Source organism: Schistocerca cancellata, chromosome 11 (assembly GCF_023864275.1).
Source record: "Schistocerca cancellata isolate TAMUIC-IGC-003103 chromosome 11, iqSchCanc2.1, whole genome shotgun sequence".
NCBI classification, from domain to species: Eukaryota; Metazoa; Arthropoda; class Insecta; order Orthoptera; family Acrididae; genus Schistocerca; species Schistocerca cancellata.
The window spans coordinates 48,189,079-48,214,215 of NC_064636.1; the positions used below are offsets into that span (position 1 = coordinate 48,189,079).

At 43.4% G+C, this 25,137-nt stretch overlaps 1 protein-coding gene across 1 annotated transcript in view; it reads right to left on the bottom strand.

Moving 5' to 3' along the window:
• Positions 1–747: 747 nt before the first annotated feature.
• The window catches only part of LOC126108172 (protein roadkill-like), an 85,526-nt gene continuing 61,136 nt past the window's right edge, over positions 748–25,137 (bottom strand). The window contains exons 4-5 of the mRNA XM_049913414.1: positions 1,023–1,132; positions 748–887 (exon numbers count right to left, since the gene is read on the bottom strand). Of these exons, the coding sequence (XP_049769371.1) occupies positions 748–887; positions 1,023–1,132 (250 nt within the window). The remainder of the gene's footprint in view (positions 888–1,022; positions 1,133–25,137) is intronic.

Below are 25,137 nucleotides of genomic sequence, written 5' to 3' on the forward strand. Positions count from 1 at the left end.
CGTGTGCTGAAACTGGGGCCTCGGTGTTCTGTCTCCAATACACTAGAATTACTTTGCTCGTTGCAATCTTTTACCTCAAGTAGAGACAACAGTACCAGATAGAGAGGATTTCCTTCACATTTTGTATGCGTGTCATGTTGTGGTGTGATTGTGTTTAGTTAAATGTAGACTGACAGTATGGTTGCAGATGATAGTCGCATTATGTAGTGTGAATACTGCTACTACGATCTCGTTGTTATTAAACACAACAGGTACGGTAGAGTAGAATGTTTGCTGAATATGGAGAAGTGAATTGAGTCTGATATCAGGAGCGAAAGTTCTGGTGATAGAACTGATATAGCGTCAATCTCGGTATGTTGCAAATTAGAATAGTCTGATGTAGCACCTTGCTGACTGGTATGAAATACTTTTCAGCGATCAGATATTATAGAGCAGTTGTGTTTGTTCACGATGAACTGTTGACTTCTGCCATGTTTAGTCTGGAAGTGTACTCGTGAGATTTTTCTTGAAAGAAGGATTGTCCGTTGTTACCTGAATGATTTTTCTGTTATCTGGCGCTGTCTGAGTTTTGTTACAACGTTCCTTAGAGTATGTGTGTGCTGTATGTTACTCGAAGAGGTCTCAAATTAGTGAGTCACAATGGGATTGAGTTTTTTGGATCTTTATTTAAAAATTTATGTATATTGCTCTCGTACAAATTCTTTCAGTTCCTGTTTTTTTTGCACAGAGTTCGCTGGACGGGCTGCCTCATGACAGCATCTCCACCAGCCGCCTGTGGTTGCACAGCCTGGCGATGTCCAGCGCTGTCCACCCACCATCACCACCTGTGGCCCCCCTGTCGGCACCCGCGGCGAGCAGCGCAGCCGCCACTTCTGCGCGGCCATTGGCTGCCGCCAGATGCAGCGGCGTCCACCCACCGTCAGCCCTGGCGTCCACCGCCGCCCCCGCCCCCACCAGCAGCCTCGCCGCCTCGACGTCTCCCCTGCGCGCTGCCCAGTGCAGGGCGGTCCGCCCCAACTCGCCCCTCGCCCCCACGTCGGCCCCTGCGGCGATCAGCGCCCTCAGCTGCCCCACTGCCCCCTGCTCAGCCGCCTGGACCAGCCTCCTGCCCCTCTCCTCTGCAGAGAGGCTCCTGCACAAAACACACAAACTGCCACTCTCTGCTACACAACACACAACACACAGAACGAGAAAAACAGCCACACGAGGAAACAACTGCTGCGAATACAAATCTGTCCTGAAACAAACCTACCGTATTCCCCCTCCCACAGTACAAAACAGTGCGCAATTGTGTGTATGTATTAAATCACAGTACATCTGTTCTATCCCCCTCATAAGAAAATCTTCATTCATCGTCCATTACAAATAGCATTATACAACCTCTGAAAGATTTCATTACCACACTTTGTCACACTCATTCCTGTAAGTCAGCTCCTTCGCTCTCGGGACGCTACACCTAACCAGTCGCTCACCTCCACCACAGGACAGGCTTCTTGCAGCTGACACTGGTCCCTGTCTGCAGCTTCACTGCCAGACGTCACACACAAGAACAATCCCGTCTCCTGGTTTTCAAAGTTACACTTTCCTGGTATGCAGGCAAAAAAATTTCACTGCAGTTAATGGCAGTTTTCTTCATTCAGCCTCACCAAACACAGAAACTTTCTGACACACAGACAACAATTTATTCAAAACATGTGAGAGATAAACACCAACTCGGCAACACCACCCCCATAAAAAACTGTGTGTGTGTGTGTGTGTGTGTGTGTGTGTGTGTGTGTGTGTGTGTGTGACATTTTATGGCCTCATAGCTTACGCACATGTATTTAACATGTTCTATCATGCTCAAAATCATCTGAACGACCTCAGTTGTCGTCCTTCTTAATGTTTTCGCGGCGTAAGGTCTGTTCCATAAAGTTTCTGGCGTGCAGCCGCATAAATTCAGTGGTTCGGTCCTCGGGTTTAAAAGGACGGACCCGGTGCGGCAGCGTCAGTCACCTCGGCTCACTCTGGAGATGGCGGGACGGTGTTCGGCCGAAATATTAGCAGAAGAGGCTGAATTTATGCGGCTGCACGCCAGAAACTTTACGGAAAGATCTGAATTGTGTTTCGCCTGATTTGTGATCAGTCCACGTAACATTGTTCCTCTGCTCTCTTTTCGGTACAGTCTTTGCCTGTACAAAATGTTCACTGCATGAGGCCACAAGAGACAACTGCTCTGTGCGACCATCAGTTTAGATGCAAATTAATAATTCGATAATGCAAACACCAGAAAAGGTGTTATTCGAGATTACACAGCCATTACGCTTCCAAATTCAAATGTATTGTAATAAATGAAACCTCAGAAAGCAGCATCCTCCTTTAAATGACACGACGAAAGTTTTCTTACTGCGCTACTATCCGGGAATGCAATCTAACAAGTAAAGACGAAATATCTCAAGTATGGTTTCAGTCAAAAGTAACAAACAGTGTGCAAGTTTAAACTCGAAATGATCTGCCATAAAGTTGTGTGTTTCCTGGAGATTCGAACGCAGCACTTAATCGGATGGTTCACTGAGCGCAATCAAACGTTAGAAATCGTTAGTTTTAACCAGCAACGAGATGACAAACTAAACCCAGGAGACGAAAGTGTTGTCTTATGGGCATTCGAAACCAACACCAATCGACACGGACCTCTGGTCACGCGTAGACGTTATATAATGATTTACAGGGTTATTACAAATGACTGAAGCGATTTCACAGCTCTACAATAACTTTGTTATTTGAGATATTTTCACAGTGCTTTGCACACAGATACAAAAACTCAAAAAGTTTTTTTAGGCATTCACAAATGTTCGATATGTGCCCCTTTAGTGATTCGACAGACATCAAGCCGATAATCAAGTTCCTCCCACACTCGGCGCAGCATGTCCCCATCAATGAGTTCGAAAGCATCGTTGATGCGAGCTCGCAGTTCTGGCACGTTTCTTGGTAGAGGAGGTTTAAACACTGAATCTTTCACATAACCCCACAGAAAGAAATCGCACGGGGTTACGTCGGGAGTGCGTGGAGGCCATGACACGAATTGCTGATCATGATCCCCACCACGACCGATCCATCGGTTTTCCAATCTCCTGCTTAAGAAATGCCGAACATCGTGATGGAAGTGCGGTGGAGCACCATCCTGTTGAAAGATGAAGTCGGCGCTGTCGGTCTCCAGTTGTGGCGTGAGCCAATTTTCCAGCATGTTCAGATACACGTGTGCTGTAACGTTTTTTTCGCAGAAGAAAAAGGGGCCGTAAACTTTAAACCGTGAGATTGCACAAAACACGTTAACTTTTGGTCAATTGCGAATTTGCTGCACGAATGCGTGAGGATTCTCTACCGGCCAGATTCGCACATTGTGTCTGTTCACTTCACCACTAAGAAAAAATGTTGCTTCATCACTGAAAACAAGTTTCGCACTGAACGCATCCTCTTCCATGAGCTGTTGCAACCGCGCCGAAAATTCAAAGCGTTTGACTTTGTCATCGGGGGTCAGGGCTTGTAGCAATTGTAAACGGTAAGGCTTCTGCTTTAGCCTTTTCCGTAAGATTTTCCAAACCGTCGGCTGTGGTACGTTTAGCTCCCTGCTTGCTTTATTCGTCGACTTCCGCGGGCTACGCGTGAAACTTGCCCGCACGCGTTCAACCGTTTCTTCGCTCACTGCAGGCCGACCCGTTGATTTCCCCTTACAGAGGCATCCAGAAGCTTTAAACTGCGCATACCATCGCGGAATGGAGTTAGCAGTTGGTGGATCTTTGCTGAACTTCGTCCTCAAGTGTCGTTGCACTGTTATGACTGACTGATGTGAGATCATTTCAAGCACGACATACGCTTTCTCGCTGGCGGCAGAAAACTGAAGTGCGGCTTCAGCCGAACAAAACTTTATAAGTTTTTCTACGTATCTGTAGTGTGTTGTGACCATATGTCAATGAATGGAGCTACAGTGAATTTATGAAATCGCTTCAATCATTTGTAATAGCCCTGTACTTCATTAGCAGCGGAATGTGCGCATGTCTGTACTGTAAATACATTAATGAAAATTTTCTGCTGAGTAGGAATCGAACCCTGGACACACAGTTGTTGACTACATATAAAGACACGTTGACTGTACTATCATCTTTCACGAGTAGCTGTGAGTGGCATGTTTGAATCTGACATGATAGGACGAAAAGCTGCGTGTCTGACTAGGGAGTCTAATCCGGAACCCACCATTATTGTTGATAAAGCGCAGAAAGGCATTAAAAATCATAATAATATCTCACATGTATTTTGCTGTGCTCATGTTGCAACTTAAAGTGACATGCCAGGATTCGAACCCCACAGACATGTCTTTTGTGAACGTCTTTATAGCTTTGCAGGCAAGTGGAAACAATGAAGCAGTGGAAATGCATCATTACAAACTGATCAAACGCGACGAAAAGGGAGATCTGAGTGCTCCACCAATATTTTCTACATCTCAGGCTCTGGTAGGGTCAAGTCCCCTGTGACCTTGCACAGCGATTGGCTCATTCATAAAACAAAAAACAAAACAAAAAACTGGCATAAGAAAGGTGACTGGTGACAGAGTTTCGACCCGGCATGACCTCCTCCTCTGTCAGGGCACAGCCTGTACCGACTCTCCTCCAGGCTACCAGATGTGGGAGAGTTGCTACTTCTGTTGGATGAAAATGACTGCCGGATGTAAGAAACGAACCCAGAACTTCAGCATACGTAGCTGGAACCATTTCAACTTTTTTAACTAGCAACCTTTATCACGAATTTAAATTCATGTAAGTTGCGGATTCGAACACACTACGTGCAGACTAGAAACTCGCGCCCTTAACCCCTTTTCTTTCATTTAATTTTTTAACCATTCCGGGGCCTGGCCACGACGCCTCCCGCCATACATGACTCCGAGTCACTCCGTTGTTTTCGTGGATTATTTATTTTTTTATTTTTAATACTTCATCCAGAAGACTGTCTGCACAGAAACTATGTCAGCTGCGGGCGACGGCTTCGAAGTTCGTGTTCACTCTGGTTGGCTTTCCAATTAATTTCGCAGTATCTTCTTCCTAATCCAATGCATAATTTTCCCGAGGTTTCTTTGCCATGTTGGTCTTCTCTTAACTCCGAGCAATCCACTCGCTGGAAGCTCCGTGCTGCCATTTTGGATGCTTCGGATAACGATGAATGTAACACAGAAAAGAAGAAATGAGGGCAGTCCCGTCTTCTGGTTAAAACAAGTTGTGGCATACGGAATAAAGTAAAATAAAATGTACTAAGAAGTACCATGTCTTCTGTCGTGAGGACAAAATTTTCCTCCGAGATGCCTTCAACACGAAATAGGCTGCGCTTCTGATCCACTTATTTTAGTGTAGATTTCTGTTTCCTTAAAAATAAATGAATAACTCAGTAAAAAATAGTGTTAAAGACAAAAGAGGTTCAGAACGATTCATTATGTTGTTTTTGCGTTTACGTCTCTTTCTATTCAGTTTGCACACTGTTTCACGTAACTATACGTACTAAAATACTTTTGCTGAGTTTCTCCTGCAGTTTGTCGCCTCTGCGATGCACACCCAGGGCGGCCGGAGTGGACGAGACGCGCCGACCCGTTGTCCGCTTGTGCCCGGCGTGCGTTTTGTTTTGTTTTGTTTTGCTTCCTTCCGTTAGCAGGTGACACGTTGTTTGTCCTTTTAGCCACTTTACAGCATTTCTTTATTCTAAATGACATGTCACCTTGGTAGAATTAAAAAAATCGTCAGGCAAGATATTGCAAATAATGTTGGTGTTATCGTGGCCAACATTTGTCTGATAAGTCCCCGGATATCCTCCGCTTCAGTGCTGACAAACCTGTCTTCTCTTGCTATCAGGTCCCAATTATCACGTGTTGGCGAATCACCAAGGTGGACTGCCTGAAGTTTCGCTTTGTTTGCTACTTTCCTGTTTACTGCCCTCTTCCGAGCAGGTTTCACACTTGTTGGTAGTTGAGGGGTGCTGATGTTTATCCAAATGACCTTCCATCTGTAGTGCAGCTACTTTTGTACAGCCACATTTCCGCATTCCTTTTCCGTTAATTGCACGTATATGTTCCTTACTTTTACCATATACGACGGGCGAACTCTGGTCAGAGTTTAACTGAGTTCGAATCAAAATTGTTCAAAATGATAAAAGCCGTGCATCTCTAGCTGGATTCAAGACAGTGGGAGTAATTTCGTCTGCTAAATGAGACACCAGGGTCGTATGTTTCTTCTTCCGCATCTCGTGTGTGGAACACACGAATACAGCTTGTGATATTCTCCCAACGTCTGAGAGATTGTGAGATTTAATCTCTCTTCCTCCCTCACCCCCCCCCCCTCCCCAGGGCCATTTCCTGCTGAAGGAGTCAGCGTGTCAAACTTTACCTTGAAAATGTTACCACGAGCTGACAGAAATCTTGCTGCTGTTTCACGTGGTTTGGGTAAAACCTTTGCTACACAGTTGACTTTAAAAACCACGTACATATTTGAAAAGTGTGCCTTTTGGATATCGTCAAGTCTTCTCGCCCTATGTTCTTTGGCGTTAGCTGGCAGACTGGCAAGGATGTTCCTAGAGTTTGCAGCTGATACCCAAAATTTCCATATGGGGCAACACATTAAGGTCTCCCGTGTTTTGCAGAGATATTCCACGTGTGATTTGATGTTGCTCGGCTTCGCACCTGATGCAAGTTCGGATTTGCTGGTGACCTGCAGTGCCTTCTCCCAGTCGCTGTCGCCAACGATCACTACATCCACATCACCTGAGTATGCCCAACACACGATATTCTGGCGGTGTGTGCGCGCGTGTGCGCGCCTGAAGGATAATTTGGAAAATATTTAGATTTCCCCACCATGTTATAATTCTGGGTGGAGATTTTAATTTGCCGGATATAGACTGGGAGACTCAAACGTTCATAACGGGTGGCAGGGACAAAGAATCCAGTGAAATTTTTTTAAGTGCTTTATCTGAAAACTACCTTGAGCAGTTAAACAGAGAACCAACTCCTGACGATATTAGACCTTCTGGTGACAAACAGACTCGAACTATTTGAAACAGAACAGGGAATCAACCATCATAAACTGGTTACTGCATCGATGATTTCAGCCGTAAATAGAAATACTAAAAAAGGTAGGAAGATTTTTCTGTTTAGCAAAAGTGACAAAAAGCAGATTTCAGAGTACCTGACTGCTCAACACAAAAGTTTTGATTTAAGTACAGATAGTGTTGAGGATCAGTGGCCAAAGTTCAACATAAGAGGTGGAAAAGAGCCACCGTGGTACAACAACCGAGTTAGAAAACTGCTGCGGAAACAAAGGGAACTTCACAGCAAACACAAACATAGCCAACACCTTGCAGACAAACAAAAATTACGCGAAGCGAAATGTAGTGTGAGGAGGGCCATGCGAGAGGCGTTCAATGAATTCGAAAGTAAAGTTCTATGTACGGACTTGGCAGAAAATCCTAAGAAATTTTGGTCTTGTGTCAAAGCGGTAGGTGGACCAAAACAAAATGTCCAGACACTCTGCGACCAAAATGGTACTGAAACAGAGGATGACAGACTAAAGGCCGAAATACTAAATCTCTTTTTCCAAACTTGTTTCACAAAGGAAGAATGCACTGTAGTTCCTTCTCTAGATTGTCGCACAGATGACAAAATGGTAGATATCGAAATAAACGACAGAGGGATGGAGAAACAATTAAAATCGCTCAAAAGAGGAAAGGCCGCTGGACCTGATGGGATACCAGTTCGATTTTACACAGAGTACGCGAAGGAACTTGCCCCCCCCTTCTTGCAGCGGTGTACCGTAGGTCTCTAGAAGAGCGTAGCGTTCCAAAGGATTGGAAAAGGGCACAGGTCATCGCCGTTTTCAAGAAGGGACGTCGAACAGATGTGCAGAACTATAGATCTATATCCCTAACGTCGATCAGTTGTAGAATTTTGGAATACATATTACGTTCGAGTATAATGAGTTTCTGGAAACTAGAAGTCCACGAGACTCAAGAGGTTCCCACGTAGATGCCGTGTTTCTTGACTTCCGCAAGGCGTTCGATACAGTTCCCCACAGTCGTTTGATGAACAAAGTAAGAGCATATGAACTATCAGACAAATTGTGTGACTGGATTGAAGAGTTCCTAGATAACAGAACGCAGCATGTCGTTCTCAAGGGAGAGAAGTCTTCCGAAGTAAGAGTGATTTCAGGTGTGCCGCAGGGGAGTGTCGTAGGACCGTTGCTGTTCACAATATACTTAAATGACCTTGTGGATGACATCGGAAGTTCACTGAGGCTTTTTGAGAATGATGCTGTGGTGTATCGAGAGGCTGGAACGATGGAAAATTGTACTGAAATGCAGGAGGATCTGCAGCGAATTGATGCATGGTGTAGGGAATGGCAATCGAATCTCAATGCAGACAAGTGTAAAGTGCTGCTAATACACAAAAAGAAAGATCCCATATTATTTAGCTACAATATAGCAACTCAGGAACTGGAAGCAGTTAATTCCATAAATTATCTGGGAGTACGCATTAAGAGTGATTTAAAATGGAATGATCATATAAAGTTGATCGTCGGTAGAGCAGATGCAAGACAGATTCATTGGAAGAATCCTAAGGAAATGCAATCCGAAAACAAAGGAAGTAGGTTACAGTACGCTTGTTCGCCCACTGCTCGAATACTGCTCAGCAGTGTGGGATCCGTACCAGATAGGGTTGATAGAAGAGATAGAGAAGATCCAACGAAGAGCAGCGCGCTTCGTTACAGGATCATTTAGTAATCGCGAAAGCGTTACGGAGATGATAGATAAACTCCAGTGGAAGACTTTGCAAGAGAGACGCTCAGTAGTTCAGCACGGACTTTTGTCGGGAGTTTCGAGAACATACCTTCACCGAGGAGTCAAACAGTATATTGCTCCCTCCTACGTCTTGTGAAGAGACGGTGAGGATAAAATGAGAGAGATTAGAGCCCACACAGAGGCATACCGACTATCCTTCTTTCCACGAACAATACCAGACTGGAATAGGAGGGAGAACCGATAGAGGTACTCACGGTACCCTCCGCCACATCATCCAACTTAAAACTAACTTACGCTAAGGTCGACACACACGCCCATACCACAGGGAGGACTCGAACCTCTGACGGGGTCAGCCGCGCAGTCCGCGCGGCGAACGGTGGAAAGTATCAACACCAAGGCATAAGACGTGACGAAAAGGGAGATCCGAGTTCGAATCTCAGTCCAGCACCGATATTTTGCACATCTCATACCGAAATAAAATAAGAATCAGCTGCCCAGTGATCTTGCACGATCAGTGGCACATTCATCAAAAAACACTCTCGCGTAAGGAAGCATACTGGTGACTGACTTTCAACCTGGCATGGTTAGGCCTCTGTCAGGGCCCACCCTATAAGGACTCTCGCGCAACAAGTGGCCAAGTGACGTCTCGTATGTCCGTTTGGAAATTTCGACGTGTTATTCCGATCCGAGGTTAAACACGTCGACTGAAGAAGTTGCTGGCTCATCTGGAATAGGGGAAGAAATTCCTGAAGAGTCCGTTCATAGTGACCTATCAAAATTACGATTGAAGGGCGCAGTGGTGTATTATGAAAAGCTGTTGACAGAAAATATTTTAATTGCATCGACATCTTCGGAGGAAATCTGTCACGATGCTATGTTATTGGCCGGAGAACTTTATACACTGGAACTTTTGGGCGCAAAAACATTCGCAACTGAAGAGGAATTAATTCACGCTCATGAGGATTGCGAAGAATGTGAGGAGAACGACGAACAGTTTGAAGTGCCACAAAATGATTCGTCTCCAGACGAATATAAACAGTCACCGAAAAGATTTAAAGGTAACATGATTCCCTTTGCCTACAAAGTCAAAGTCGTGAATATTGCTAAAGCGCACCTCACGTGGTCCTTGGCGACATTGCAAAAAAAGCCAATTGATGCGAAAAGAATATCTTTGACAATGGAAGACAAATTTATCCATTCGCGTACCACCACTTTTAAAATCTGAGGCGATAGATTCGTGGACCTACGACCGTTTTGTGGAAGCAAGACAGCAACATCAGCAAGTTGCGACAATGGACATTAGCTGCGGCTGCACAATTCGTCGATTTCAAATTCAAGGCGTCTGATCGATAGGTCACGGCATTTAAACAGAAGCACAGAATTTCACAACGCAAGCTCACGAAACTGGTTTCGAAAAAAGAAGCGGCGTCAATGGAGGCCATCCAGGCGTCTGCGGATACCTTTCGTCGGCAGACGTGCCGGTTAATCCCTCAATACCACGACGAGGATTATGCGATAAATACTGACCAAACAGGTAAATACATGTTTTGTGCGTACAAAATGTTTTTACCGATGTAAAATATATCAATTCAAATTTAATTATAGAAAAATATATTTACATACACATTCGAATATTGTTTAATATTAAAAACACTATTGTTTTAGGATACCAATATCAATCTCACTGAAAAAGTAAGTAAAACAGTTTTCGTGAAAAAGTCGGATTTGAGTAAAGTGACGCATTCGTACACCGCACAATATTCAATAACATTATCCGGAAAACTGCTCCCACATGTCTTCATATGCTTACAAGAAGCGACCGGTCGTTTCGGACCTCGTATTCACTAATTAATAGATGGCTATGGCAATACTTATACGAACGTCATCGTAACATCATCGCAGTCCGGAAAAGGAACAACAGTTTTATACATGGATTTTTTCCGCAAATGTTTAAAATCTTTCGTCGGGGAGAGTAAATATTTGCTTCTCATTGACTCTTGGGGAGGTCAAACGATTCCGGAGACATATGATGCAATTTTTCAAGATGACGGAAATATGCCAACTTGGTCTCTGAAAGTCATACCTCAAAAATGCACTTCTTTGGTGCAACCTTGTGATGTTTACTTTTACAGGCAAGTTAAAAATTTCGTAAACCGCTTGCAAAATAGCAGCGCATTGTAACAGGAGAATCGTGAAATTAATTCCCGGGAAGATTGCATCAAAATTCATTCTATAATTCTCCATCAATCATCGTCACCAATATTCCGAGACATGATTCAGTATGACTGGTTTGCCTCAAAATTATCAGAAACTAGAAACAATTTCGTAAATATTAATGGGGCATGTTTTTGTACAGATTTATTGCGAACGCCCGTTTTTATATGTTGCGCAAGATGTCGCAAAAATTACTGCTTTGTTTGTTTTTACGATAATTACCACTGCGGTTCTTGTTTATAATTATTATATGTATAAAAATAGAATTTTTCCCAATCGACTTTGTTATTCTGATTAAAAAACCAATGTTTCTCCTCATATACTTTACAATGGAAAATGGAAAACCCACCGCCATGATTTGTGTTGTTGGACAAAAAGAAAGAAATGACATAGATGAGGTGACAGATAATTGCAGTCATAAATTACAGTGATCGAAGAATGAGTCTTTAGCAGTAGCGTACATTTAGCACCTTCACTGTTAGCTTCAGCTGGCGGCAGTTGAGCACGCACATTTTCCTCTTCTGCAGCCTGAGGTTCCTCGAATCATAATTTCCCGGACCCAAATTAATCATTCAGTAAATCCTTGACGTGTGTTCCTTCCAGGGTAAATTATGTGGACAGAGGAGCAGTCCCGAACAGCGACATCGCAAAATCCTTCACTGCCTTGTTATGTTTGTCAGTTCCAGCCTTCTAAACGCATCCTTGGGGAGTTCAAGATCTTCCTTCGTATCAGACACCAGATGTTTGGCGTCACATTCTTGTATCTGCTGTACTACTGATTTATTTTTCATGTGCGACTTGCAGGTGAGGTTGGGAACGTGAACCCAACCCATTCCCTCTCTACTAGGAATCCAGTTCCTAACCAATACCCATTCTTTTGAAGACAATTCGGAGCATGTTGCCACATTTCTTATTGTGATTCTGATATTTCAGTATTTTCTCGAATTCATTTTCCGTATTTTCATGCTTCCGTCTTTCAGCTAAAATCACCTTTGCTGTAACTTTTTTGGAGTTTAAAAGCTTTTTGCTGAGATAACTTAGTTCAACATTATACTCCCGAATGTGTTTTAGCTTAAAACTTATTTTTTGTATATTTATCGGCGGCTCTACACTTTCTGGCCTGACAATGTCTTATAGTTTCGCTGTAGTGCACCCTGGATCGTTACACATTATGCCCCACGTTCGTTTAACATACAATGCCATCGCTTTAAACTTTATGTCAGACCCATTACTCCATTGCTTGGATCCAAAACTGCTGTCTTCACCGGCACTCGAAACAATTCCCCTATCCACAAGAACTTTGCTGAAGTGGACATGATCGCCTTCTCCACCATTGATGGAATGGGGAGAACCTGTGCTATGTAGTAGGCATTGGATAAAATATACGTGTTGATGAACAGTATTCTCTTGAACTGGTCTATGCTACGTTGACAGTTTTCAATCAAAGCTCCCTTGATTTTTCTTGCCACCTCCCGCCAACTTATTGCGATCATTTGTAAAAGGGAAGTTGTCAATGCTATTCCAAGGGCTTTGCTTTCATTACCATGGTTCGCCCACTCAATGCGCAAGTTAGCAAGCCGCTTTATATCTAGAAATTTACTTTTGTTTTCATTTACCCTCGGCACCTGATGCGGAACAGTATTTTGCAAGTACCATCTCTAGTTGCGTCACATCTGTTTGGTCTCTGATGATTACGCCTGCATCGTCAGCGTAAGCGCCTACCACGGTCATGGTAATGCCTGTCAGCCTGTGCTGTGGCTGTCTCAAGAAAGGTTCCAGCGGTATGTCGAACAGGAGCATGGATAAGGGGCTTCCTTGGGTAGCACCCCTTTTTATGTCAATTTGTTTTGTCAGTTGACAGCTAACGGAGATTTGTGCAGGAACACCCATTGTCACGTTCTTGAGGATGTCGAAGGTTCTTGGCAGGAAGTCCATTCGACGCATTGTCTCTATCAGGTATTTGTGATTAATTTGATCAAATGCCTTATGGACGTCTATGAAAAGCAGTCCACATTTTATGTTACTTGCCTGCGCTAACGCAATGACATCGCGACACAAAGCCGCAGTTTGTAAAATCGTCCTTCTGAAAGCACAAGTCTGCTGTTGGCCTATGACGTCAGCGGTGCATGGTGTAAAGCGCTTGTTAATTACTCGAGCTATAATTTTATAATCCGAATTTAAAAGCGAAATCGGCCGTAGGTTACTTATTTTTTTGCAGCCTGTGTTCTTCGGGATCAACACGATTTTGCATTGTTTCAACTCTGCAGGCACTGGCTTCCCCTATAAGACTTCATTGACAATTTCGGTGAACTTTCTCCTATTAGGGTCCAAAATCGTTTATAGAATTCAATGGGCAGTCTGTCAGCTCCTGGAGATTTCCTAGCGGGGGAGCTGCACACGATTTCTAATACATCTTCCTTGGTGATGTCCGAAGAAATGTTATCATCTCCTCGCGATATTCGTGGAAGATATGCACCAAACAGCTCATCGTATTCTTCTTCGTTTGTTTCCCCTGACGCATACATACGTTCATAACACGCTGAGATCTCTCTGTTTCCTTCTGGGTGGTGAATATGGTACCATCGTCGATCTGAAGTTCATCCACGAAACTACTACTATTCTTGGCGTGTCTGACAAGGTGGTACAGTGCAGCAGTCTCATCTTCAGTGACTGACTCTGCTTTGCTTTTCATTTCAAGTCCCTCCAGTTTCTTACGTTTCAGACTTGATAATTTTGCTTTTATTTTCTTGATGTCTTTTAATCTTGTAGGAATTGCATCTGTCTGATCGTAGAGTTCCCTTAGCACGCTGTAGTAGAATTCTACAGTCTGTTTCCTTTCTGTGGCCATATCTATACTGAAAGATATTAAAACTTTCCTTAACTTCGGTTTCGCTCGTTGGGTCCACCATTCTATCACACTTGGAAAGTTGTTCAGTGAATGGAGACATTTGCCAAGCTCTGGTCAGGGCATCTTCTAAGTCTTCTTCTGATAATAACGAAATATTTAGATTCCACTGGCTTCTTACTCTTCTGGTAGGTTGTGGTGTTAAATTTACGCAGGTCAACAACACACTGTCATCGGAAAAACTAACGGGAACAGCTTCTGTTTTCAGTACTTTATCTGCTAAATTTCCCGTTACGTAAATTCTGTCAATTCTACTACATTAATTCGCAACAATGAGTGAAGTTCACCATTGTTGGTTATTTTATTTCCCACGCATATTTTAAATCAACAACGAGATGTCTCAAGTCTCGTGAGTAATTGAAGTTGGGGATTTGATCCTTTCGACTCAATACACAATTAAAATTTCCCCCTATTAAGTTGGAGGGGGTTTTTCCTCAGTAAAGAAATGACGCTTTCAATAAAGAATGTGGCTCTTGCAGCTTTATTACTGCTGCCAGAAGGAGCATATGAACTGACTATAGTGACTCCTGCTACGTTTATTCCAATACCTCATCCCGATTCTAATTTATCAACGTTACGTACGGGGATGCCTTCTCTAACTAAAGTGGCCGTGCAACACTCGTTTCAGTGGAAATATTGTAAAAATCGACGTAATTGGACAAATTTAATTGTGGGAATACCACTTCCTGTAGGAGAGCAATATCCGTCGCTGACTCATACAGAAACTGTTTCAGAGCAGCTATTTTAACATCCGACTGTATCCTATTAATGTTTAGCGTGGTAATCGTATATGACTAACATAGGGGAGTGACCTTTTTTCCCGCTAGTCTATCATTTGATGCCACTCCATGCCGGATACTTCCTGAGAATCTGACTGGAGACCACCGTCCCGGTTTGCATTACAACCTTTCTTTATACTTTTCTTGCGATTTGCATTGAGTCTGGCCTCCACCGAATGTCTGCTCCGCCCACCCCCTGAGCAGTTTTCCACTGAGGGCGGTGTCGGTGGATCTGAGGGGCAGTCGTGTGCCACCATCTCGTCTCGTCTGCCAAAGGCGGCGCACACGCAGTTTGCGAACGTTCTTCCAACGCCCCGTCACTTCTATGATCACTTTCGTCTGCTGTTTGTGTGTGTTATTGCTGCTAAACTCCGCTTCTTCGCCTTGGGATTTGGGCTGTGACGTCGCCTGTTGTTGACAATCACTCGCTATCTCGTCACGTTTGGTTTCAGTTGCATCTGCGAGTGAATCTGTCTGCGTTGGTTGACGTACGGGTACTGCAGCGCGGGGCTGTGGCGTCACCAAGACGAGCGCAATGCCATCTACTGGCGCGCCCAGCGCTACAGAGTGGGGCTGTAGTGTCACTTTGACCTGTTCGGGTAATGGCGGCGGGATCGATTTGTCTATGATGCACTTGACTCAAGAGTTTGAATCTATGCTGACAACATTGTCTGAAATCTGTGCTACTGCCGTTACAAGTTCGACGTCTCTTGTCAGTGGCTATACTACTTTTTCCAGCCGCATTGTCTACAGTGTCTTTCCTGAGTAAAGGTGGAAATGCTTCAAGAGTATTTTGTGGCCTATCGTCCACATTTCCCGTAATGCTGGAAAGGTCACCACCCGTCATTGATTTTCGGTCACAAGGTTAGCCAGTGATGACCTTTCAGGCTGTTGTAAATTATTCTGCAATATAAACACTTTTTTGGACCGTTTTGCCGGATATGCCCACTTTCATTCATGACAAGTCAAAGTCTGCGCTTTGTAGCCACAAACCAAAATATGAGATGGAATGTTTTGTTTGACATGCATATCGACAGAACAAACGCCACTAAAGCATCACTATCTATGCTGGCTGGACCATCGTTCATTACAAATTTGCCTGATGTCACCTTATTTAGATAATACGTCTTTTAAGTAGCAGTTTTCTACCTCAGGGGGCAAATTAAATTCTCTGACTTGTTTATAATCAACATCTGCATTTGAAATGGTAACTCTACTCACCGAATTATCGCGATGGCGGAATTCGGCTTTTCCTTCAAATTTCTGCAAAATCCGTTTCAGCACCAACGAGGAAAGCAACTTCACAAAAAAGCAGTATTGCTCCAAGTTATAATAAGCAGTGTGCGTCTGGTCCGAAGTAACGCCAATAACGTCAACGATCCAGTCACGAGTTTCCAGTTAACTTGGCTGAACATTACGGCCTGCTTTGTCAAATCCAAATCTTGGGGTAAGCTTTCTGAGAAACGTGGTTGCCATGTCAGCAGTTAACAGCTCGGGAAAACAAGGAAACTAAAATGCTGCATCACCAGAATCAATTTTATACAACATTGTAACGCAGAGACTGAACGTAAAGTCTTAAAACCCAAACAGAAGCGCCACAGCGCGCCCGCTCAGGACGGCCGGAAAAGCCGCTATTCTGGTCCCAGACAAACGAAACTTTTGTGTAATTGCTTGTCGAAAGGCTATGAACGATAATGGACACCGCCCAAAGCACAACTGTCCGTAATATAAATATATTTTTAAATTATTTAGCAGTGCGAACCAAACTGCGATCTCTGTTTACGTTGCTAAGCAGAGATACGATCTACGATACAGGAGTTCACTTATGTCGCTTTGAGTACTAAAAGCTTAACGGAATTGCCCATTGCTCTGCTTCTTTCGATGCGTTGTATTTACATTTGACTTTTTTCCCTGGAAGGGTAATCGGAACTTTGCGTCAATGACAGAGTTACCGCCACAATCTTATCTTTACGGAATTTACTTGCGTTATTGCAGTGCCTGTAGTATTCCGAATTACGATGCAAAGTTCCTGTGCACCTCCGAAGGAACGGGCGAAGCGGTGACTACAGGTGCTATGAAATACGAGAAACGCTTCCGCAGTCGCGAATACGGACAACCATCAGATGTACAGTGGAATGACGACAGTGAAAGTTTGTGTCGGACCGGGACTCGAAGCCGTGTTTCCCGCTTATCGCGACCGGTCGCAATATCGTATTTATTCGCCGACATCAGGCAAACGACTTCCAGGTAAAATGCCTCACCTGTACAGATGTACGGGCACACGCTGTAGCCGCCGTAGTGCCTGTTCCACTGGAGACGCAAGCATATGCAGCGGAACTTCGCACTGTGATTCGGAATAACACGGGCTCTGCAATGTCGTATTCAGTATATTGTACAACAAGTACGTTTAGGTGAAACTTACACCAGTTGTCTTAGTAACGTTACTGGAACCTGAATAAGCGTTACTAATCCGTACAAATATAAAAATACCAGTTATTGCTATTATATACGCGTGCCCTAATTGCTTTGTACATTAGCATTTGCAACGACAGAGTCCAATGTTATTTACACTAATGGGAAACATCTAATATTTTCTGGAATGAAACATTTTGTGAAGATCACATCAACAGCTATAAATTGTTTGCAGGCACGTGTTTGAGATGGACAATGTTATGTAGAAATTGCCCCCACAAATCAAAATCTTTGAGTGCAACTGTGTCAAACAGAAGAAAAAATTGTATTTGGTAATGCAAGCTGCCAGTCCTACCTCGTACATTATGTTCGAACTTCGCCCAACGCAGTGCTGTGAGTATGTACTAACTTTAGAGTGTCTTTGGTCCTTGCGGGAGAGTTTAAAATTCCAACTTTCCTCGCCGCTAGCGGCAACAATCATTCGCTGAGGTAGCGACAAAGGTCTGTGGGCTGCATTACACGGGGAATTAACGGAAAAGTCAACTCGGCTTCTGCATTACTACCACGTGAATTTGTGATTAATGTCTGAATGTGCTCACAATCAGTAATGTGTCACTATTCAAGTATGGTGCTGGTTTCGTGATTTTGTAGATGGTGTGCTGGCTTTCTAGTGACATGGCGGAATGAAATGAAATGATCATTTGGCATTGTTGGGCGGGAGGCCCCACGCGTGGGAGTTCGGCCGCCGTACTGCAAATCCTTTTCAGTTGACGCCAATGATGATGACATGATGATGGACACACAACATCGTCTCGAAGCAGAGAAAATCCCTGACCTCGCCGAAAATCAAACCCGGGACTCCGAGCGCGGGAACCGAGAACACTACGGCAAGACCACGAGCTGCTGACGCTTGGCGGAATACAGGCGGACGCCCGGGTTGGCGGTCATTCAGTGATAATGCATAACGCACCTAAGAAATGAATAATTTAAGCAGTGCTGGTTGAGCGAGGTTTGCCATCCAACAACATTATAAAGGGCGCGGAAAAAGTGTTTGACGAAAAGTGTAGGGTGGATGGACAGCATGAAACATAGGAATTTGAGTATAGCAACTGCGGGATCGCAACAGCTTATTTTCGGCGCTACCGGAGCATAATCTAAAACTGTCCCGTGGACCTCTTTACTCAAAATAAAAGGTAATTCCCAGAAAATGTATGCATAAACACAGTCTTTGGACTAACCAGCTGTCACGATGAGAAGAAGATAAACTGAAAGCATCACGTTCACATGTATCGTACTTAGGACTTCTTCAGAAATGAAAACAGTCACACGACCATGTGTCATGTATTAAAAAGGTCAAAGTGGAAATGAGTGTGCAGACATGCGGATGTGCTGATCATGTGCGCACATGTGCGGCAGCAAACTACAGTCACATCTGTTATTAGACGTGTGTCCTAAATGAACGGCGGCGGCTCCACTTCCCTGTTTATGTGGTACAAGCAACACGGCAACACACCCAGTCCCGTTTACCCCTGGTGTCCAAAACCTTGACAGAAGTACTGAGAAATGGCAGGTACTGCGAAAAAGCAAAGGACTCACCTCAGGGCGAGTGGCGGACTGCAACGCATTCGCGTCTCTCTAGGCGGAGGGCCAATGTGGAGGCTGGCCGGCTGGCCTCCTGTCAGTGGGCAGGTGGCCGCTCCTTCAGCAGGGCCCGAGCAGGCACACGGGGGCAAAGGCTTGCTGGTTATTGGGAGCTCCAACGTTAAGCGGGTAATGGAGCCCCTTAGGGAAGCAGCGTACAGGGCTGCAAAGAATTCCAACGTGCACTCTGTTTGTCTGCCGGGGGGCCTCATCCGAGATGTGGAGGCGGCCTTGTCTGCGGCTATCGAGCGTACGGGGCGCAGTTGCCTGCAAGTAGTTGCACACGTTGGCACCAATGATGCCTGTCGCTAGGGTTCTGAGACGATCCTCAGTTTGTACGGGCGGCTGGCGGATTTGGTGAAGACCGCTGGCCTCGCACGCGGGGTGCAAGCAGAGCTCTCTATTTGCAGCGTCGTTCCCACAGTAGATTGGGGTCCATTTGTTTGCAGCCGAGTGGAGGGTCTCAACCAGAGGCTTCGTTGACTCTGTGACGGTCTTGGCTGCAGATTTCTAGATTTCCACTTTTGGGTGGGGAATTTTAGGACGCCCCTAGATAGGTCAGGGGTGCACTACACAAAGGAAGCGGCTACTCGGGTAGCAGAGTACTTGTGGCATGCACATGGGTTTTGTTTAGGCTAGACAGTAGTGTGAGGTGTCCTGATGAACGCTCACCAGTCGACGTGCAGGCAGAGAAATCAGGACGCGCTCTGTGTAAAGACACTTCAGCTATCAAGATATCAGCAGTAAGTCTTCAGAGTGTTCAGAATAAAGTTCCTGAATTTACTGCCCTCCAGGAAGTGTGTGGCGCGCAAATTATTCTCGGGGTTGAGACCTGGCTGAACCCCAAGACAGGAAGTTCTGAAATACTTAGTGAGGGTTGGAACGTGTATCGGAAAGACAGACACCATACTAGGTGGTGTCTTCAATGCAGTTGACAAAAATATTGTGTCTACTGAGGTCGAAGTAGAGTGTGATAGTGAAGTTACTGGACACGTTTAACAGGGCTAGGGGAAATAAAGTTAATTGTGGGGTATTATTACCAGCCACCAGGTTCCACCGTGACAGTTCTAGAATCATTCAAAGGGAGTCTACATTCTGTATCGCAGAAGTACCCGGATCATGCTATATTAGTCGGAGGTGACTTCAACCTACGTAGTTTAGACTGGGATCTCTATGGATTCATTACAGGTGGTACAGACAAGCCTTCGTGTGAATTACTTTTCAACACATTATCCAAAAACTGTCTTGAGCAGCTGAATCGACAGCCAACGCGTAATGGAAATATTTTAGATCTGGTAGCCACAAACAGACCAGACCTTATCTATGGTGTCAGTGTTGAGACAGGGATTAGTGATCATGATGTTGTCATTACGACTATGGTTACGAAAGTTAAAAAGTCCGTCAAGAAGGCTAGCAGAGTATTCTTACTAGAAAGAGCAGATAAGCAGTTGTTAGCATCCCACTTAGTAAATGAATCGACTTCATTGACTTCCGGTACAATGGACGTGGAAGTATTACGGGCAAATTTTAAACACATTATAAATCACGCATTGGACAAGTATGTGCCGAAAATGTGGGTTACGGACGGGAAAGACCCACCGTGGTTTAACAGCGCAATTCGGAGAATGCTCAGGAAGCAAAGGCAGTTGCACTCACGGTGCAAGAAAGATCGGGAGAATGAGGACAGGCAAAAGTTATTAGAGATTCGCGCTGCTGTAAAAAGAGCGGTGCGCGAAGCATTCAACCACTACCACCGTCATACCTTAGCAAAAGATCTTGCTGAAAACCCAAGGAAATTCTGGTCTTACGTAAAATCGGTAAGCGTGTCGTAGGCTTCCATCCAGTTACTCACTGATCAGTCTGGCCTGACAACCGAAGACAGCAAAACGAAAGCTGAAATTTTAAATTTAGCATTTGAGAAATCTTTCACGCAGGAGGATCGTACAAACATACCACCGTTTGAGTCTCGTACAGATTCCCATATGGAGGACATAGTGATAGACATCCCTGGGGTTGTGAAGCAGCTGAATGGGTTGAAAATAAATAAATCGCCAGGTCCTGATGGGATTCCAATTCGGTTCTACAGAGAGTACTCTACTGCATTGGCTACTTACTTAGCTTGCTTTTATCGCAAATCTCCTGCCCAACGTAAAGTCCCGGGCGACTGGAAAAAAGAGTATGTGTCGCCTTTATGTAAGAAGGGTAGAAGGGCAGATCCTCAAAATTGCAGACCAATATCCGTAACGTCGGTTTATTGCAGGATTCTTGAACATATTCTCAGTTCGAATATAATGAATTTCCTTGAGACAGAGAAGTTGCTCTCCATGAATCAGCATGGCTTTAGAAAGCACCGCTCCTGCAAAACGCAACTTGGGCTTTTTTCACATGATATCATGCGAACCATAGATGAAGGGTATCAGACGGATGCCATATTCCTTGACTTTGGGAAAGCGTTTGTCTCGGTGCCCCACTGCAGACTCCTAACTAAGGTATGAGGATATGGGATTGGTCTCAAAGACTTCTTAAATAATAGAACCCAGTACATTGCCCTCGATGGTGAGTGTTCATCGGAGGTGAGGGTATCATCTGGAGTGCCCCAGGGAAGTGTGGTAGGTCCGCTGTTGTTTTTTGTCTACATAAATGATCTTTTGGATAGGGTGGATAGCAATGTGTGTGTGTCTGCTGATGATGCTGTGGTGTACGGGGAGATGTCGTCGTTGAGTGACTGTAGGAGGATACAAGATGACTTGGACAGGATTCGTGACTGGCGCAAAGAATGGCAGCTAACTCTAAATATAGATAAATGTAAATTAATACAGATGAATAGGAAAAAGAATCCTGTAACGTTTGAATACTCCATTAGTAGCACAGCGCTTGACACAGTCACGTCGATTAAATATTTGGGCGTAACATTGCCGAGCGATATGAAGTGGGACAAGCATGTAATGGCAGTTGTGCGGATGGTCATCTTCGGTTCATCGGTAGAATTTTGGGAAGATGTGGTTCATCTGTAAGGGAGACCACTTATAGAACGCTGGTGCGACCTATTCTTGAGTACTGCTCGAGCGTTTGGGATCCCTAACAGGTCGGATTGAGGGAGAACATAGAAGCAATTCAGAGGCGGGCTGCTGGATTTGTTACTGGTAGGTGTGATCATCACGTGAGTGTTACGGAAATGCTTCAGGAACTCGGGTGTGAGTCTCTAGAGGAAAGGAGGCGTTCTTTTCGTGAATCGCTAGGAAATTTAGAGAACCAGCATTTGAGGCTGACTACAGTACAATATTACTGCCGCCAACTTATATTTCGCGGAAAGACCACAAAGGTAAGATAAGAGAGATTAGGGCTCATACAGAGGCATATAGGCAGTCATTTTTCCCTCATTCTGTTTAGGAGTGGAACAGGGAGAGCAGATGCCAGTTGTGGTATGAGGTACCCTCCGCCACGCACCGTATGGTGGATTGCGGAGTATATATGTAGATGTAGATGTAGATCTATGTTCTCAGTTGTTTAAAAATGACTGGGTACTGCAGTTCTTTTTTGTAGCCATTGGTGAAAACTCAGTGTGTGCTGTGCCACCGAATAATAGGCAGCCAGCGTAAGCTTTCAATTGAAAGACACTACAATACATATCACAAAGACGAGTGTAGTGTACTCAACAGTGAAGAACGGCAAGCAAAATTAAATGTCCTTAAGAAAATGGATGAGACACATCAACTCAATTTTACAGTACGTTGGAGTAACTGATACTTACGGTATATTGATAATTTTTACTTATGGACCGTCTGACAGCAATTGAATAAAACACAATTTTAGTGCCATACGCGTTTCACCTTAATTTTCTGCAAGGCATCATCAGTGGCGTGGAATATGTACATATGATTGCTACTTTATTTACATTTTTGTCACTGTGCCTATAGGTTATAAACAGTTCTGGTGGTTGGTATTTCCTATTAAGTAGTAATGTTTTGAACTGTACTTACAGTTTGCATGGACAATTTCTTACAGGCAATACAGCACATAAAATTCAACAAAACATGCAAAAAGAACGATTTAATTCCAAGTTACATTAATGTAAAGGTTAAAAACAGTTCTACAGTGGCACAAAAGTCGAAATCATTTGCAGAACGATATTGGTTACTACATGAAATTAAGATGCTCTATTCGAAAAAACAGCACCTAAACATGATGCTCTATGAGACTCATCTAGAATTGGCAAAAAACGTAGGAAACGCCGCAGTTTTCATGGCACTAGTAGAAAAAACTAAACACAACAAATACAAAAACAAATATAAACAGAAGATAATGAAACTAACAGTAAAAAAGACGCAAAAATACATTTACATTTTAAATGTGAAACCACATGAACACCAACACACATTCCATCCACGCTTAGTTAACCTAACAGAGACAGAACTACACGAAAATGAAAAAATGCTCATGGAAAAAGGTTTGAAACACTGCACCAATAGCAAAGTGAACAATCAATACATAGAAAATCTCATAGTAGAAACTGAACACATCCTTACACGTGAAGAACAACAAAATAATTGTGAAATAAACATAGGACTGACAAGAGAACTAGTAAAAGAAGAAATAAAAGGCATAATAAAACAAACACAGCACACACACAATAAGAACAACCACACAGAAGCAGCCACTATGAAAAGGTTAAAACAAAAGTTAACAAACAATAACGTATTAATAACAAGAGCAGACAAGGGAAATGTAACAGTACTAATGGATAAAGAGCAATACATCACAAAAACCAAGGAATATATAAACACCAATGCCATACGAAAACTGAAGTCGGATCCAACTACATGGTTCCAGGCAAATGTGAAACGAACACTGAAAAACATTGAACACACACTCACAGACAAACAGAAATACTACTTAACACAGAAAAACCCACAAGCACCAACACTCCACAGTCAACCGAAAGTACATAAAGACGGAATGCCAATGAGAGCTGTTATCAACTTCAAGAAAGCCCCAACACACCACATAGCCAAACACCTCCAAAAGTTAGGTACAAAACACTATAAAGTAGAAAACAACAGAACAGTGATAAACACAGGAAACCTAATAGAAAACATACAAAACATACAGGTACCACACACAGCATCACTGATTTCATTCGATATAGAAAATATGTATACCTCCATCCCTATCACAGAAACAATAGAAATCACAGAACAAAACCTCTCATCCCACAGCAACCTCACCATAGACGCAATAAAAGAAATAACAGATATGCTCAGACTGACAACTGAACGAAACTACTTTCAGTTTGAGAAAGAATATTATCTACAAACTGATGGACTGCCCATGGGATCCCCAATATCAGGAACACTAGCAAACATTTTCATCAGTCACCTAGAAAATCAGATATTTGAAAAGATAACCACAAATGAAAGTTTCAAAATGATATATTGGTACAGATACGTGGATGTCATTATTTGTCTGGTAGATGAGCCAAGTGAAAAAATAGATGAACTCCATTCGGAAATAAACAAAGCTCATCAGAACATAAAATTCACACTTGAAAAAGAAAAAGAAAATCAAATAAATTTCTTTGACATTACAATTAAAAAAGAAAATGGCAAACATACATTTAACATCTTTAGAAAACCAACAGCCACAGAAACAATAATACATTCCACATCCAACCACCCCCACAGCCAGAAACTTGCAGCACTAAGACACATGTTACATAGATTAAAGAGAATCCCACTCAGCAAGAGAAACTATGAACAAGAAATGAGTACAATCATACAAATAGCTAGGAACAACGGGTATGACACACATGTGGTACACAGGCTCAATAAAAAAATAAAAACACAAATAAAAAACAAACACAACATTTCCAGAATACAAAATAACTTACGAGCTGAAAACTTACAAACACACTCAACAAACACACACAATAACAACACCACACAGAAAAGAACCAGATGGTACACCATGACCTACACACATAAACTAACACACAGAGTTGGAAACATCCTAAAGAGACAGCACTTCAAAATAGCGTATAAGCCTGGGCAAACCGTTCAATCACACCTAAGCCAGCCAGCTACCAAGAGGGACAAATTCCAACAATCAGGAATATATAAACTTGAATGTCAAAGTTGTGATGCAGTATACACAGGCATGACATGCAGGAATTTTGAAACAAGATACAAAGAACATATCAGATGTTGGAAGTATGAAACAAACCATTCCACATTTGCAGAACATTTAAAACACTACAATCATCATCCTACAAACATGGAACAAGAAATTAAAATAATGAGAATAAGCAACCATGACAAACATCTTATACAAACACAAGAAAACTTCCACATCCAGAAAGCCATAGCAGAAAACAAACATTTGATA